Genomic DNA, 18,837 nt, shown 5'->3' with positions numbered 1-18,837 from the left:
CGACCTGTAGAATTCGGATGCATTAATCACACGCGTTTGTACTTCGAAATTACCGAATTTATTTCTCCGCTTCTTGTCTACGACCAGACCTCACACACGCGTCGTCTATCCCCTTCCGTTCTTGCTCGTCTTTTCTCCCGTACGCCCGGTTGCCAACTATACTGTCATTCTCTTCATCCAAATTACAGGGTCGGAGTGAGGCTCGACCCGACATCCCTCCCAGATCAAAATTCCCAATTAATATTCGTAATCCGTCAAGTATTTCGGTTTGCGATGCGACCGCATTGGACGATCAACCAACTCTTGTTGAATGGGTGGATTCAGTGGTTCCTCATTGATATTTTGGTCCACTGGCTCCATTCCTGCTGATGGATCTGTGGACCGCCTAATACAAACCTGTGCTGGAGTGTCTCCTTCATCTTCTCTTACATTTTTGTCCGGTCCGTGCGATGGTGCAAACTTCATCAGTGATTTCAAATGGGCCGTGTTGCGGTGAATAACTCGATTCGAATCGGTGATGATGATGATGATGGTCCCGCCACATATAGCCGATATAGCCCATATAGCCGAGGCGGTAAACGCACGGGTATTCAGCATGACCATGTTGAGGGTGACGGGTTCGATTCCCGGTCGGTCCAGGATCTTTTCGTAAAGGAAATTTCCTTGACTTCCTTGGGCATAGAGTATCTTCGTGCCTGCCACACGATATACACATGCAAAATGGTCATTGGCAGAGGAAGCTCTCAGTTAATAACTGTGGAAGTGCTCATAGAACACTAAGCTGAGAAGCAGGCTTTGTCCCAGTGAGGACGTTACGCCAAGAAGAGAGAGAGAGAGGTCCCGCCACATACCCCTACAAAGGTTTGAGCTAGACGAAATATCTTTAAGATAATTATTAATTATGATCAATGTAATCAGATTTTGCAAACTAAATACGGACTGATTATTTCTACAGATATAAACAACATTCGAATTTGTCATACTATACAGCAAAAACATAAATTTCAAAATACTGCTGCTCTCAACTACAGATCTTTGCAAGCATTACTAGTGATCATGAAAGATCAGAAAATCAAAAATATTGCGAGGATTGATAACGTTCGCGCGATGTCAAAACAGTCGGCAATATTCTCATCTTCAAGAAATTCCCGACATTCAACTAGACAACTCACTACTAATCTACAGAATCCTTCAACAGTATAAATATTCCATTTGATAAATAAATACAAAAATGTCATTTATACCTGTCACCGCGCGTGAGACTCAAACTTTTGTAGACTTCTCAAAAAAAGTTCAGTTATTGTCGCGCTTATCTTTTATTAGAGTCCTGCGGCGGTCGTACGCTCGCAAGGCATACCGCCGCATGACAGTCGCAAGGCAAAACAAAAGAAAAAGTGTTCCCGCCAAAAACAAAAGCACGTGGGTTTAGACCTGTGCGCCGCCGCGCCACGCCGCCGCCGCCGACACTTTTTGTCCCACGCCGACGCCGACCCAGGTGTCGGCGGCGCGCCATACGCCGCTGTTTGTCACGCCGCCGATTTTCATTTTTCGCGCCGGTGATCAATGATAAAAAAGATAAAAAAAATTCACGATCGCTATCATAAGAGTTTGATTACAATAAATGATTTCTCAACTCTTATGTCGTTTTCGTTTTTGCGGTGGTGCTACACCGGTGTAGCACTTTTGCACCGAAAATGCTCGTTTTTGATTATCGTGCTACATCGGTGTAGCACTTTTTCTGCACCGCGCACGATAGTGTAGCCCTCAAAAAATCGGGAGTGTAGCTGGTGCACACCGTGTCCACCAATCAGCGTTGGCAAAGTTGTCAATATGTTGGTGTTTATACACGCACACCAATGCAACTGCACCGGAAATGTTCGTTTATTCAGCGAAAAGTGTAGTACGAAGCGGTGTAGCACCGCCGCAAAAACAAAAACGACATTAGAATACACATTCACATATCTCCAGAAGTTTCCTTAGAGATTTTTCCAGAATGATTCATTGATGACCCCAGGAGATCCACCTGGGATTCCTTAAGACAATTCTTTAGGTATGCCTCCAGGATGATTTTTTCTCCAGAAGATCTCTCAAAAATTCTTTCAGGAGAACTCAGGGATGCCTCCTAGAGATACATCAGAGATCCTTCAGGGATGCTCATAGGAGGTCCTTCAGAAATTAGTCTCAAAGTTCCTTCGTGAATTCCTTCAGAAGTTCCTTCAGGAATTCCTACAGGAGTTTCTTTAGGAACTAATTCAGGAGTTTCTTTAGGAACTAATCCAGGAGTGTCCTCAGAGATTCCTCCAGAAGATCCATCAGAAATTTATGGAATTTGTTCAAGAATCCCTCCTTAAATTCCTTCGAGGATTTCTCTTGGAATTGGGTCTTTTAGGGGTATCCGAATTGGGTTTTTAAATTTAAAAAAATGTATTGATTTTTTATTTTTAAACAAAAGAGCACCTTTTTCTGAGCCGCTATGATTTTTTTCAGATTTTTAGAACTCTATTTTGGTATCCAAAATCAATTTCAAAGAGATTTTTTGAAATCACCTTTTGACAGCTGGGCAACTGCTTGACAGCTCCGCTCAGTACAAAATGCGACGAGGGGTGAATCGACAAATTGCTCCCATACAAATTTCAAATTGATTTTTAAATAGGTTCCCGGGCACCAAAATTGATGAAAATTTGGATTTCGGCTCAGTTTGGCATGCAGATTCAGAATATGGAATTATCTCAACACCACTAAAGAAGCCAATTGTTTCATAATCGGAATCTCCACCCAAAAATTAGTCGAAATCCAAAATTTCTGTTCAAAATCCAGTCCAGGAACTATTTTTAAAATGCATTTAAAATTTGTATGGTGAACAGTTTTTGTTCGGGTTGAACTGTCATTTTATCGACTGAACTGTCATTCTATCCACAAAAAATGAAGCTGTTTTGTTAATTTTACCATCAAAACGAAAGTATTGGAATGCAATCACATCACGTTATACTCAAAAAATGAGTTCTTTCGATTGGGCTATAGAAAATAGGAATATATTTTTAACTAAACAACCCAATTACCTCGGGATGTGAAGAAAGAGTAGGCGTTGCCGCGAGTGGATGTGTTTTAGTTTACATGTCACGCTTTTTTCGTGTCTTCGTGAAAATTTTCCACCGCGATTCCTCTTGTTATCTGTTAAGCACTACGCCACCGGGACAAAACTTCCGCGAGTGAAAATCAAAGTGTGGCCCTTCAATGTGTCGGAAGTGGCCCAGCGCACGATCCAGCGCAAGTGTATCGAATCGGGTGCGTTCACGGTGAGCGCGTTGCGGTGGAAAGAAGCAGCATTTTGTGTGGAAGAAGATCGGTGGAAGTGGTTCATTGGACAACCATACCGGATACTTTTCCGCAATCTATCTGCTGTAGTCAACTCCAAGAATTTGCGTCGGAAGAACAAGCCAATGGGAACATTTGCTGTTGGATAAGCGTAACAAAGAATAATCGTCATTTTCTCCTAATTTGGTAAGCTCGTTTCATGCTTTTCTTCTTGAATGTATTATCCGTGGAGTTGAAAACCGTGATTTTTCATACACAAAAATCGATTTTGCGGTGTCTTGTGTCTGGAGGAAAATCAACATCGATTAAAACGTTAATGACTTTCATTCCGCTCATTTTCCTTTTAAATTATTTAGCATTCTAATTTTCGTAGGATATTGTTCGGCTGATACTTTTCAAGTCAAGTAGTTGCAGGAGACTTATCTTGGTGAGCCCGTCCCAATTGAACGCCTTGTTTTGTTGTTCTTCTTTGTGTATATTTCAAAATAACTACACTAAATTAATTTCATAACAATCCAGTCCCATAACTTAATCATACCCGACCTTTCCCGTACCAAAATCCCTTCTCCTTTCTATTTACGAGAGCGTCGGTGAGTCGCTGGCATCTCGATAAATAGATATCATCCCTTCCCTATTATCCCTTCCAATCCACATAACGTGTTTCTTATCGTTTCAGAGAGCGATCAATGGCGCTTAAGCCTAGGCTTGTTAGCCAGGACACATGGTCCAAATGCCTGTGCCCCAACCCGGAAGCAAAAAGGCCCATGGAGTGACACAATTTCTTAGCTACGTCACTCCCAACGTTGGTGTTAAAAATCACTTACACTCACATCAACACATCTACATGATCAACTCAAATACACTTACACAATCTGAATCTTGCCGCATCACTCGCTTATGGTGAATCCCCAATCAACCCATTCCAAAAATCCAACTCCTTGACACCTATGGGGGCGCCGGTGAGTCGCTGGCCTTTCATAAAGTAGGTGTCATATCATCACATCCTTTCCTTTCCTCGTAACGGAGAAGATGGGCGTGGCCGGCAATGTAAGTTTTCATGTCTTTTTTACTTCAACCTCTGATTGGATAGCTGTTTCTTCCTAAATTGCATTCCATAAGCAATTAGAATAGGAGTATTAAAGTTTTAACATGACAACTTTCAGTATGCAATCTACGAATTACTCCGTTACAACGCAACGCAACGCAACGCAACGCAACAACCCAATTACCTCGGGATGCATCAAGAAAAATTTTCAGAGATTCTTTCAAGGATTGCTCCAGAAGTTTCTTCGGTGATCTCTCCAGGAGTTCGCTCAGAGATCCCCCTGAAATCTCCAGGAGGATTCTGGGATGCCTCCATCTGTTCATTCGGAATTCCTTCAGAAGTTCCCTGGGCCTAGACTATTTCAACGGGAGATCGTTCAGGTATCCTTCCAGAAGTCCCTTTAAAGATTTTTTCAGGAGGATTTATAAATGCCATCTGGAAATTTATCAAGAATCCCGTGAGGAACTCCTGCAGGAGGCCTTTAGAAATTAGTCTTGGAGTTTCTGCAGGGATTCCTTCTGAAGTACCATTGGAAATTGTTACAGGTGTTCTTTCCAGGAGTTCATAAGAGATTCCTCCAGGAGTTTCAGGGATTCTTGCAGATGTTTCTTCTGAGATTCCTCCTTAATTTCTTCAGGGATTCCTAAAGACGTTCCTTCAGCAAACCTTCAGAGAATCTTATACGAAGATCCAAGGATACCTCCAGGAGAATTCAGGAATTGTCCCAGAAGTTTATTCAGGGATTCCAATATAAGAGTTCCTTCCAAGATTCCTTTAGGATATCCTTAGGGGATTGCTCGAGAAGTTCCTTTAGGAATTCCTCCAGAAGTTCTTCCAGGGATCGCTCCTCGGGTTCTTTTAGATTGTAGATACCCACTGATGCCTTCAGGAGTGTTATCAGAGATTTCTCTAGAAGCTCATTCAGGAATTCTTACAGAAGTTCCTTCAGGGAATCTTGTAGGAATTCATACAATAATTCTCTTAGGATTATAATCACGCATATCTCCAGGATACTCTCGAGGGATCTTTCATGGAGTGTCTACAAGAATTCCTCAAGGATTTCCTTCTGGAATTCTTACAGAAGTTCTTTAGATACCACCTGCAAATCCTTCCCCCTACCCGAAAAGATTCGCTGAGGACTCCGCCTGGAAATCCTTTGGATATTCCTACCGGTATTCCTTCGAGCAGTCCCCTGGAATCCCTGCAGGAATTTCTTCTGTAATTTCTTCGGTAATTCATACTAGACTTCCTTCAAGGGTTCTTCTGGACTTCCTTCGAGAATTCCTTCTTGCCTTTTCTGGAATTCTTTCAGGGATCGCTCTTGGAATTCCTCCGGAGATTTTTCCTAGATTTTCTTTCGAGGTTTCCTCTTAGACTTCGTTCGAGGATTCCTCCTGAAATTTTTTCGGGATTCCTTCTAATATTCCGTCGAATTTCTTTGGTGATTTCTCTTCCTTCGGGGATACATTCATTCTGCAATGTCTACTGGAATTCCTTCGAGTATTCCTCCTGAACATCCTTCATGGTTTCCTTCTGAAATTGTTTCGAGGCTTTCTCCTGATATTGTAACGTGGATTTCTCCTGAAATTTCTTCGGGGTTTCCTCCTGGAATATCTGGAATAATATGATTTCTCTTAGAATTCCTTCGGAGATTCCTCCTCTATTTGCTTCATGGAATTCCTTCTGGAATTGCTTGAGTGATTTCGCCTAGAGTTGCTCCGGGGATTTTTCCTGGAATTCGTTCGGGGATTTCTCTTCAAGTTCCTTCAGGAATTTCTCCCGGAATTCCTTCGGAGATTTTTCCTGGACTTCTTATGAGGATTCCTCTTGAAAATCCTTCGAGTATTCCGCTTGGAAATCCTTCGGAGATTCCTCCCAGAATTCTTTCAGGGGTTCCCCCTGGGATTCCTGCAAGGATTTCTCCTGATATTTCTTCGGGAATATCTCTGGAATTCCTTGGTATTCCTGCTGGACTTCGTGCAGGGATTTGTCCTGCTCCTCGGGAATTTATTTAGAAATTCCTTCTGGAATTTATTCGAAGATTCCTCCTTAAATTCCTTCGGGGATTTCTTCTAGAGTTCCTTCGGAGATTTCTCCTGGAATCCTTTCCGGCATCCCTCTTGAACTTCCTTCGAGGATTCCTCTTGAAATTTCTTCGGGGATTCCTTCTGATACTCCATCGGGGATTCCTCCTGAAATTTCTACGAGAATATCTATTCGAATTTCTCCGGAGATTTTTCCTGGAGTTCTTTCGGGCTTTCCTCTTGGAATTCCTGCGGGAACTCTTCCAAGAATTATTTCAAGGGTTTCTCATGGAATCCCTACGAGGATTCCTTCTGGATACTTTTCGATGGTTCCTCCTAGAAATACATTGAGGATTTCCACGAATTCCGTAAAAAAATCTGGAATTTCTTCGGGGATTCCTCCTGGACTTCCTTCATTAAATCCTCCTGGGATTTTTTCGGGGATTCCTCTTGATATTCCGTCGTGGATTCCTTCTGAAATTTCTTTGGTGATTCCTCTTGGATTTCCTTCGGAGATTCTTCCTGAAATTCTTTCAAAAATTCAACATGGAATTACTCCAGGCTTCCTCCTGGAATTCCTTCTTAAATTTCTTCGATGATTTCTCCTAGGATTTCTTCGGAAAATTCTCCTGGTATTCGAAGAAACTTTCTTGAGTTCCTTCGAGGGTTCCTTTTTTAATTTCTTCAGAGATTCCTCCCGGAATTCCTTCAGAGGTGCCCTCTGGAATTTTTTCCAGACTTCCTTCGAGGATTTCTTTTAAAATTCATTCGGGGATTCCTCCTGACATTTTGTCGGGGATTACTCCTGGAATTCCTTTGGGATTTCCTCATTAAATTCCTTTGGTGATTTTTCTTCATATTTCTTTGGAGATTCCTCCTGGAATTCCTTCGGGAGACCTCATAGAATTGCAGGGTTTCTTCCTGGAATTCCTTCGGTGATTCCTAGAATTATTCCGGAAATTTATCTTGGAAATCTTTCGGGGAATCCTTCTAGAGTAATTTCGGGGATTCCTCTTAGAATTCCTCCGGGGATTCTTCCTAGAATTTCCTCGGAGTTTCCTGCTTGAATACCTTATAGGATTTCTCCTGGAATTCCTTCAAGGAATCCTCATGGAATTCTTTCGGAAATTCCTACTAGTATTCTCTCATGGATTTCTCCTAGAATTCTTTCAGAGATTCCTTCTCTATATTTTTCGTTGTTTCCTGTCAGAAATCCTATGGGGATTCCTTCTCGAATTTCTTTAGAAATTCCCGCTGGGATTCCGTCGGGGATTTCTCCTGGAATTCCTTTGGTTAGTTCTGCAGTAATTCCTTTAGGATTCCTGCTTGAATTACTTTGGGGAATCCTCCTGGAATTGCTTTCGAAGATTCGTTCTGGATTTCCTTCTGAAATTCCTCGAAAGCTTCAATCAGGGATTTCTTCAAAATTTTCTGCAGGGATCTCTAAAAGATATCCTTGAACCGCCAGAGATTCCTGCAGAAGTTTATTCTACACAAGTTCCGGCAGAGATAAGTTCAGAATTTTCTGCATGGATTTCTTCAGGAGTTTCATTCAGGTTCCTCCTAGGATTCCTTATGAGATTCCTCCCTGAAATTATTCGGAGATACCTTAGTGAAAATAGTTTGACCTTATTATCAAGTTTGATAGCTTCTTAAGGTTCTGAGAAGAAAAAAAAACAAAGAACTATAGCAAAATCAATATTGTATTCGAAAATTGAATTTGAAAATATGGTCAAATTATGGTCACGCCGATTCACGCCGCCGCCGCCGCCGCCGAAAGCTGCTACCGGCGTGACGCCGATGACGCCGCCGCCGCCGGCCAAAAATGGCTCTCACGCCGCCGCCGAGCAAAATATAGTCGGCGCACAGGTCTACGTGGGTTTCGCGAAGTGACAGATGTTTTTGGATGTATTTGTGACGAACGGCAAGAGTGGCTCAGTGGAATGAGTGTTCTTGCTGTCAAATCCCATATAATGGAATTATATACTTTTAAATCTGGTGACGCTGTTATGATTAGTGACTGTCGCGCTTATATCAGAAGCCAGAGGCAGATAATCGCCATATTCTGATTTTTCTTGAGAGGCATAATACTAAAACTACGTCAACAAATATGAAATCCATCATCATCATCAGGGCGAACATAATAGTCTACCAGTGCCTTGGGGCAAGACACTGTGCTGGAGAGTACATTTTCCGTCACAGAGTTGCTCAGAATTTCACTGGATTGCTCCCGTTTTTACATAAGTGTTGCCTGATTTATTGCAAAATCAAAACAATGTTGCCCGATATCTCGCTTCTCTTGCAGTTTTAGGGGTGTTTTTCAACAAATTTCATCGATCATTGGTGAAAAGAGTTACTCAGATTTTCTCAGAGTTACTCTCGTTTGCACAGTGTCTTGCCCCTAGACCAGTGCCCTAATAAATGAATAAAAATAAACTACAATCAGTCATACAAATAATCAGCTCACGAGAGCCACGTCAAGATACAAAATTATTAAATTGATAAAAACAATGATTAACAAGTTGTTTAAAAAACAGCTTTCACGTGTGAAATACATAGTCTCTTGAATTGTGATATTGTCGCTGCACCCGTGATGTAGTCAGGCATCGAATTGAAAACATTTATGCCTTTATAATACAATGAGTTTTGTGAAGCACCATGTAAAAAATTGGGTGTTCTTATCTGTTCCGCGTTGCTAGTGTTATATCTATGAATGTCACTTCCTCTTTCAATTCGATCAGACAAATATCGAGGTAGCAAACCATTTATTACTTTAAAAATGAACACCATCGTTAAATATATTATTCTTTGCTTCACCGATAACCATTGTAACGCGTCCAACAAAAAAGCGGAGGAAGTGAATCTGTTGCATCTTATACTTATGACACACATGTGATACAAGAATCACTGTACAATTGCGCTTGAAATGAGTGCCATACTGAAAATTCTCTCAGTTCAAGTCAGTCTTGTCAGAATTTTCTTGACACTGCGTACCGTTGTACAAGAATCACACTCGTATCACATGTCTGTCCGGGGTATTAAAATCAAACGCATTATTTTATTTTGCAAACGCTGTAACCTCGATATTTGTGTTTCATTAGCCAAAAATTAAATTGAAGGGCAGAAGTCCAAGTGAGGTGAGATGGTCGATTTGTACAACTGTATTTTACTACTAATAGTTAAATCGTGTTTTAATCTGCAAAGAATTCCATTTTCTTGATAACATTGTCAATATGAGAGTCAAATTTTAAGCTATCATCAATAATCACGCCAAGATATTTAATTTCTCTAACGCGTTCAAGGTTCTCCCCATCAATACTTAGAGAGACATTTACATTACTACGACTCCGCGAAATTATCATAAATTTTGTTTTACTGATGTTCAATTTTAATTGTTTGTACTTCAACCATCTACTTAGAGAATGCAAATCTTCATTCAAATGTTGTACGGCTTCATCTATATTTTTAGCTGCAATGAATAACACGGTATCATTAGGGTTACCATATTTGTCATACATGAAAAGAGTACATTTAAGAATTCTGATAATAGAGTACAAAAGAGTACGGTAATCCAAGGTGATATTAATTTTTCTCAAGTGGTTATTGTTTACAATTAAAAGTTCCTTATTGTGTCATCACAAGAATTGTTTTAAAAATTTGGTATGTGATTCAAAAACCTTTAGTTTCCTACTGAACATTAGCAATCGTGTACTTTTGAAGTTCTTCGATACTAGGAAATCTACCCAGGTAACCAATAAGAATTTGAATAAGCAGTACATCAGTTTTATATTTGCATTTATTGAGCTTACTGTCCTAGCATAGCAGTTCAACAGCTAAGACGTCTTTAATTAGCATACAAAAAGCTATCCAACAACCATTAGCTGTTATGTAGCATTTCAAATGCACAATATTTCTTGGGTTTTAAGCATCCCGAATGCTATTTTATTGCCTCAAAACTGCTAGGAATCTGATATGTTGCTGCTGATGTTGCTGAAAAACTCAATTCGTTTTTTTTTTTCATTTTTCTGTCTTATTGTCACGTTTATGTAGACTATAATCGACGGCAGTATTATTTATGTCTGGTAAGTTGCTCTAGCATAATTAAACTCATGCCAAATTAAACAAAACATCGGGAAGCATACGATTGTATACGTTTCCTCTATCTGTCGCTGGCGTTCCAGTTCAACTTCGCCAAAAGCAAAATTATTCAATTTGGGAGGAAATGTACTCAATCACAACAAACCTTAAATAGAACAAAAAATTAGCGCACTTCACAGTTTCATGTTTAGCTTATCCTGTAACGCGCAACAGCTCCTTCGCAATCGACGGGTCTTGAGATCAAATTTCATTCAGAGTAGAAATCAGAAAAAAAGGCTAAATAAACACAAACACCAAAAATATATGCAACAAAGAGCAGGATGGCAAAAAAACAGAGTGTGTGGTGGAGGGAAGTGAGAGGGGTGAAATTTCTATTTTTGTTTGTTTTGTATGATGCGTTACATTCAAGGCGTTACTATTTTGACAGTAGTTTATGAAGTTCCTGAAGGTCTAGCATTTAAGCAGCCGTATATTGGGTCAAAACCTGCATTTAAGTAGCATTTAAGGCGCATATACGGCTGAGTAGCATGAAATGGCCAGCTGTAAAGGCGCATATAGTGCAGAAGTAATGCTGAATAAAGTGCTTATTGGCTACCTGGGTATGGTTTACAGACTATCTGTAATCAATGACACTTAAAGGTGGGTCATTTCTCAGGGGAGAAAACACTACCCTTAATAAATTGATTTGTTAATAGACTTATTTCAATACAAATTTTGTGTATAAATTACAGTGCGGACTAAGCGGTTTGTTTTTAAAAATTGCCTGCCTTAGAGCTGATTGCTGGCTAAACATTTCAAAAGGCACTTGAAAAACAGACACCCTCCTTGTTCACTCTCTCTTTCGTTTATTAAGTAAGACGTTTTTAATCATATTTTCATTTAAAACGAGTTGTGAAACGAGGGGTGCCAAAGTACAATAAATTGCATTTTACCGATGGACTTATGACACATTCTACCGTGACGTTACAACGTTTTGACGCCTTTTTGGTCAGATTTTTCACCTTCAAACATTTTTGCATATTGTAACGTCACGCTACTCATTTTTAACATACTTCCCCGATGAAAACTAACTGTTCAACACATTAAACTTATTGGAAATTTTACAAGGAATCCGAATATGCAATAATATTTGTAATTGTTGTAATTTCACGGTAGAATGTGTCTTATGATTTTTTTTCGTTAGAAGAGATCGTTTTACAGAAATATTTCATCAAGAAAATATATGTTTGTAAAAAAGAGTACAATTGGAGCTATTTTACAAACAAGAATAGTACGTCTAGTTTTTTGCTGAAAAAGAGTACATGTACTCTTAAAAGAGTACGTCTGGTAACCCTAGGTATCATCCGCAAACAGGTTAATATCACAAAATCGTAAAACCCGTCGCATGTCATTAATATACATTATGAACAAAATGGGCCCTAATACACTTCCCTGCGGTACACCAAAGTTACATTCCACAGGGCTAGACACAGAGTCATTAAAAGCAGTCCTTTGGGTTCTTCCACACAAATAGCTTTCAAACCATTTATATGCAGTACCCGAAAATCCAAAGCGCTTGATTGTTTTTAACAATAAGGGCCTAGAAATTGTTTCAAAAGCGCGTTTAAGATCCAAAAATACAGCAAATATAGTATCTTTACGCTCTATGTTTTCTTTCCATTTAGCTAACACCAAGTTCAATGCGGTTTCACAGGAATGACCTTCCCGATAACCCGATTGCTCTGGTATTAGTAAGTTGTTAATGTTCAAATAATTCAATAGCTGGCCTTTGACTACAAGTTCTAAAATTTTTTCTAGTGTGTGCAACATGTTGATGGGACGAAACTCTTCGGCTTTAATCGTCCCAGCAACTTTTTGAATAGGAATCACTAAAGATTCCTTCCAAACCTGTGGCACGTGCCCAGTTTGCAATGATTGATTTACCAAGTCCAGCAAGTTGTATCCAATGACATGAAAGCAATCTTGTATGATTTTAGCGGTAACATTATCAATACCAGTCGTTTTTTTTTCAGCGAAAAGCATTTTTTTCTAAGTTCTTCAAGCGTAATAGGGTGAAAATCATCAAATCTACATCTACTATTAACTGGCTGCTTTATTTCGTCCGGTTCATCGACACCAGCGTACATTGCTTACAGCGTTTAACACAAGCTTCTGCCTCTTTATCAATCAATGGCCACCATACTTTTTGGCGGATGTGACAGGATAATCTACGACGAACTACATCCCCGCAACTTCGACATCGTGGCGTTGCAGGAACTTTGTTGGACTGGACAGAAAGTGTGGAAAAGCGGGCATCGAGCGGCTACCTTCTACCAAAGCTGTGGCACCACCAATGAACTGGGAACAGGATTTATAGTGTTGGGCAAGATGCGACAACGTGTGATCGGGTGGCAGCCGATCAACGCAAGGATGTGCATGTTGAGAGTTAAGGGCCGTTTCTTCAACTACAGCATCATCAACGTCCACTGCCCATACGAAGGGAGACCCGATGACGAGAAAGAAGCGTTCTACGCGCAGTTAGAGCAAACATACGATGGTTGCTCGCCGCGTGACGTGAAAATCGTTGTCGGCGACATGAACGCGCAGGTAGGAAGGGAGGAAATGTACAGACCGGTAATCGGGCGAAACAGCCTGCACGCCGTATCGAATGATAACGGTCAGCGATGCGTAAACTTTGCAGCCTCCCGTGGTATGGTAGTCCGAAGCACCTTCTTTCCCCGCAAAGATATCCACAAAGCCACCTGGAGATCACCCGACCACCAAACAGAAAACCAAATCGACCACGTTCTAATCGACGGTAAATTCTTCTCGGATATAACCAACGTCCGCACATACCGCAGTGCGAATATAGATTCGGATCACTACTTAGTCGCTGTATGCATGCGCTCAAAACGTTCGACAGTTATCACCACACGTCGAAGTCGAACGCCGCGGCTCAACATCGAGCAACTTCGTAACGTAGAAGTGGATCAAGACTACGCGCAGCAGTTAGCAGTGGCCCTACCAACGGAAGAGCAGCTTGGCGCAGCTACACTTGAAGATGGCTGGAGGGACATCCGATCCGCCATAGGTAGTACCTCGGCTACAGCACTAGGCTTCGCGACTCCGAATCACAGAAACGACTGGTACGACGGCGAATGTGAACAGTTGAAAAACGAGAAGAATGCAGCATGGGCGAGAATGCTGCAACACCGTACGAGAGCGAATGAGGCACGTTACAAACAGGCGCGGAACAGGCAGAACTCAGTCTTCCGGATGAAGAAGCGCCAGCAGGAAGAACGAGATCGCGAAGCGATGGAAGAGCTGTACCGCGCTAAGGACACACGAAAGTTCTACGAGAAGCTGAACCGCTCGCGCAGAGGCTTTGTGCCACAAGCCGACATGTGCCGAGATAATCACGGGAATATTCTCACGAGCGAGCGTGAGGTGGTCGAGAGCATTACGATGAGCACCTCAATGGCGACGTTGCAAGTACCGAAGGTGGCGTGGTAACAGATCTTGGAGTATGTGCACAGGACGAAAGACTTCCGGCCCCTGACCTTCAAGAGATTGAGGAGGAGGTTGGCCGGTTGAAAAACAACAAAGCCGCTGGAGCAGATCAACTACCAAGCGAGCTTCTAAAATACGGTGGAGAAGCACTGGTGAGAGCACTACACTGGGTCATTACCAAGATTTGGGAGGAGGAAGTATTACCGGAGGAATGGATGGAAGGTATCGTGTGTCCCATCTACAAAAAGGGCGACAAGTTGGATTGCGGAAACTACCGCGCGATCACACTACTGAGCGCTGCCTACAAGATACTCTCCCAAATTTTATGCCGCCGTCTATCACCGATTGCAAGAGAGTTCGTGGGGCAATATCAGGCTGGATTCACGGGTGAACGCGCTACAACGGACCAGATGTTCGCCATCCGCCAGGTGTTGCAGAAATGCCGCGAATACAACGTGCCCACACATCACTTGTTCATCGATTTCAAATCGGCGTATGATACAATCGATCGAGAACAGCTATGGCAGATTATGCACGAATACGGATTCCCGGATAAACTGATACGGTTGATCAAGGCGACGATGGATCGAGTGATGTGCGTAGTTCGAGTATCAGGGACACTCTCGAGTCCCTTCGAATCTCGCAGAGCGTTACGGCAAGGTGATGGTCTTTCGTGCTTGCTGTTCAACATTGCTTTAGAGGGTGTAATAAGGAGAGCGGGGATAAACACGAGTGGGACGATTTTCACGAAGTCCGTTCAGCTGCTTGGTTTCGCCGATGATATTGATATTATTGCTCGTAAATTTGAGACGATGGCGGAAACGTACATCCGACTAAAGAGTGAAGCCAGGCGAATCGGATTAGTCATTAATGTGTCGAAGACAAAGTACATGATGGCAAAGGGCTCCAGGGAGGAATCACCGCGCCCGCCACCCCGAATTCATATCGACGGTGATGAAATCGAGGCGGTTGAAGAATTCGTGTACTTGGGCTCACTGGTGACCGCCGACAACGACACCAGCAGAGAAATTCAAAGGCGCATTGTGGCAGGAAATCGTGCTTACTTTGGCCTCCGCAGAACTCTACGATCGAACAAAGTTCGCCGTAACACGAAGTTAACCATCTACAAAACGCTGATTAGACCGGTCGTCCTCTATGGGCACGAAACATGGACCCTACGTGCAGAGGACCAACGCGCCCTTGGAGTTTTCGAACGGAAGGTGTTGCGTACCATCTACGGCGGAGTGCAGATGGAAGACGGGACTTGGAGAAGGCGAATGAACCACGAGCTGCATCAGCTGCTAAGAGAACCAACCATCGTCCATACCGCGAAAATCGGGAGGCTACGGTGGGCGGGTCACGTCATCAGGATGTCGGATAGCAACCCGATTAAAATGGTTCTCGAGAGTCATCCGACCGGTACAAGAAGACGTGGAGCGCAGCGAGCTAGGTGGGTCGACCAAGTGGAGGACGATCTGCGGACCCTACGCAGAGTCCGGAACTGGAGACGAACAGCCATGGACCGAGTGGAATGGAGGCGGCTACTATGTACAGCAGAGGCCACCCCGGCCTTAGCCTGACCGGTAAGTAAGGTAAGGTAAGTAAGTTACAGAATGACCCATATTAAAAGCCTAAAGGTAGTCAATTTCTTTAAAAAAAAAATCGTCTCACTTTCGCAAGAATACCTATGCTCTTTTCAAAAAAATAAAACTTACAAGTAATCGTTTATTCGAGCTCCACAACTAAACTGAATGATTAATTCTCACATTCTAGAACTTTTATTACCTAAGGTTAGTTAAATGTTGTCTTTCTCTGTCTCTCCGTGGCGTGGGAATCATCTGTTGCCTCTTCTTGATGCGGCATCAACCCGTGGGATCGTGGGTAGCGGCTAAAGAAACGGACTCGGATGCTGTGATTCCAGAGGATTTGTACAATAGATTGCAGCAAAGGGCGACTCTTCTCTCAAAACTAGAGCAGTTGCAGATTCCTAACTGCTACTTTAGGTTCGGAATTTCGTGCAATTTGAGTCCTTTGTAGTCAAGGTCATGCAAATACATTTATGCATGTGAACTCATTTTTTACAATAGTGAGTGGCTACTGGTACACTGACGGTAATCCAAAAGTTACTTTGAAAGCACGATAAAGGCATTGCTAGGTAAATAAATTAGGTTTCTCTTTCCCCTTATTATGTCATAAGTATTTAAATTTACTTTGTAATCATCAAAAAGCTTCCATTTAGATCTTTTAGAAACTGTTCAACTTCAAGTATTTTATATTTTTTGAATTTTATTCTTCCAGATGCCCCCGAGGATCGCCCCGGTGCACCGAGATGCTCACCACCGACTATCGGTTCTACTTTGCGTTCGAAAACTCACTCTGCCGCGATTACGTCACCGAGAAAGTGTACACCGTGATGGATGCCAGCTGGATCGTACCGGTCGTTTTCGGGGGAGCAGACTACTCTCTGTTCCTACCACCAAACTCGTACATCGATGCGCAACAATTCAACACTGTTGAGGATCTGGTCGAATATCTAAGTTATCTGTCCCAGAATCCGAGGGAGTACGCGAAATATTTCTGGTGGAAGGAGCATTACCGGATCACGGGGAGTCAACCGTTTTGTGATCTGTGCCAGAAGTTGCACGACGTTGGAACGCGAGAGAGGGTGCAGTATTACAAGGATATTGAGGAGTGGTGGTTCGATGAGGCTTGCCAAGCACAAGCTAGAATAAAATTCTAAAGAGATTTATATGAATAATAAAATACTTTTAATATCATCAGATTCTTTAAGAAATTAAGTAACTCATTGCTCCTGGAATGGGTCCTTTTTAATATACTTATCCAGCTGACCGTTGCTCTCCGGGTCCACTTGGGACAACTGGGTGAAACCTTCATCGTCCACGAAGCAAATCTCGTGTCCATCCGGATCAGCCAAAATAATGACACGGACCGTGGCCTTGCCTGGAGTGTCCAACGAAATCAACGGCGTCAAAATGGTCCCATTGCTGGCCTTGATCACTTCATCGATCTTCGGCTGAAGATCAAATGGAACGGCAAAGGCAATCCGACCATAAGCTTTGGCGCGATCCAGAGGATCGTCAATCTTATTCAATTCCAGAACAAATCCGTTCCCTTTGTAGGTCAACTGCGCGCACTTGTCACTTTTCGCAAGTTGCTTCATTTCCAGTGTTCCGTGCCAGTACTTGACCGATCGCTCCAGATCGGTCACATTCAGCGTAACCTTCTTCACCGGGTCCTCGGCCGGATCATGCTTCTCGTTGATCACAAAGAACTTGTAACCATCCGGGGACACCAGCAGGAAGTGATCGTTCTCCTTGACCATGGGATAATTGTTCTTGGTGGCTCGATCGACCACATCCGACGATTTGACGGTGATACCCCCAAAATCGTTTCCCAGACTGTACTCCTTTACACCGTAGTTGTAAGTCAACTCGATGACAAAGTGGGTCGATTCCGGACCGTAGCCGATCATGGTTTTGCTCCAACGGTTATCGTACGGACTAGAATGAAACATTTTTAATTTCGATTATGAATCAAGAACATTTCTCATTTACCCATTACAAGCAGCGTCACAGCCCTGGGTGAATTCCTCATGACGAAGCACCTGAAGTGTAGAGAAAAAAAACTGCTAATCACTGTGTTCTGCTTCTCTAGTTATGATTCCAACAGGTGTTATGACCTTGAAATCAAACGAAACGATTAGTCATTCGCTTATAGGCTGTAAAATTCTCACCTGCATGCCGAGAATGTCTCGGAAAAAGTGGGCATTTTTAGCCCGATTTCCGATTTTGAAGACGTAGTGAAGGGCTCGGGCGGAAATCATCTTGGTCCCCAGATACAGTGAAGATGCCGTTCCGGAAATTCTACTGATAAAGCAAGATAGAGCTACGAGAACGACCCACTTGAGACGCTAGTCAAATAACTAACATAACACACTTATCTGTTATCGACGTACAGACAGACGATTCAGTACTGAGAGCGACGTCGCCACAAGATAACGGTACCGATGCAAGAGAAACTGACATGCACCGGTATCAATGCACAAAAATGCAACCACTGACTGGCTGCCGGTCGGAAAATCAAAACAAATCTCGAGGGGTCCACGCAGTGATGTTAAACGTGTTAAACAATAGAGGTAATAAACTATAGAGGGAGAATGTCGCTGGCGTCGCCGCCGCAACATCTCTTGCTGGCGAAGATAGGGAGGGATATAAGTGTCAAAACGAAAAAGTATGCAGTTTGACAGATAGATACCCGGGATGTTTGCAAACGAGAACAAAGGGAACAGCAGCGACATTCGTCCTCTATAGTTTATTAACTCTATTTGTTAAACACACTCAGTCTTATTTTTCGTGACGCACAAGGACAAGGACGTGACGTTGACAAGGAAATTTCCCGCTAGCTGAGCCATTTTACGAGACGTTTCGGATCAGCTGATCGCTCATTTCATGAATGAAAATTTGACAGGAGGTTGCGCCCAAGCCCGTGAGTGTTAACATCAATATCATCACTGTTGTCGTTTCGTAAAATAGACTATAAAAGACAATAAAAGACTATAAAAGACAATAAAATCATTCGAAATTTTAATAATCTAGATTATTTAAGCTTTAATAACTAAAATTCTCATCCAAAAGACAATGCCTGATGGACCGTTGAAAGACCCCTTGAAAATGGATATGTCACAGTTGATCTGCACAATGGGCTGAACCGAATGGAAAAGTGGTAATAATAAGCCATTTTAATAGACGTTTGGGTTCATTCAAATATTACGTAACGCTAATGAGGGAGGGAGGTGATCTACCTTGATAAAAATATCAAAAAAATATGAATAATTGCACAGCACAC

At 42.3% G+C, this 18,837-nt stretch overlaps 2 protein-coding genes across 4 annotated transcripts in view; one reads left to right on the top strand and one right to left on the bottom strand.

The window, feature by feature from the left end:
• LOC109424953 (alpha-(1,3)-fucosyltransferase C) overlaps nt 1–16,748 on the top strand; it is a 44,919-nt gene extending 28,171 nt beyond the window's left edge. For both annotated transcript variants that reach the window (XM_062843432.1, XM_019700146.3), the window contains exon 2: nt 16,270–16,748. In XM_062843432.1, the coding sequence (XP_062699416.1) occupies nt 16,270–16,711 (442 nt within the window). In that variant the 3' untranslated portion in view covers nt 16,712–16,748. The remainder of the gene's footprint in view (nt 1–16,269) is intronic.
• On the bottom strand, nt 16,717–18,059 carry LOC109424954 (glyoxalase domain-containing protein 4). Of its 2 annotated transcripts, XM_029854651.2 has the most exons (4): nt 17,920–18,059; nt 17,726–17,858; nt 17,547–17,596; nt 16,717–17,492 (listed from the first exon to the last, which is right to left on the bottom strand). In XM_029854651.2, the coding sequence occupies exons 1-4, from the start codon at nt 18,015–18,017 to the stop codon at nt 16,775–16,777; spliced, it is 999 nt and encodes a 332-aa protein (XP_029710511.2). In that variant the 5' UTR covers nt 18,018–18,059; the 3' UTR covers nt 16,717–16,774. The 2 variants fall into 2 exon arrangements, with proteins under 2 accessions (XP_029710511.2, XP_019555692.3); XM_019700147.3 differs by having other exon boundaries at nt 17,726–18,040.
• Nucleotides 18,060–18,837: the final 778 nt, after the last annotated feature.

This window comes from Aedes albopictus, chromosome 1, assembly GCF_035046485.1.
Source record: "Aedes albopictus strain Foshan chromosome 1, AalbF5, whole genome shotgun sequence".
Classification (NCBI taxonomy): Eukaryota; Metazoa; Arthropoda; class Insecta; order Diptera; family Culicidae; genus Aedes; species Aedes albopictus.
The sequence above is the reverse complement of the archived record's forward strand: the minus strand, read 5'-3'. Positions and strand labels throughout refer to the sequence as shown.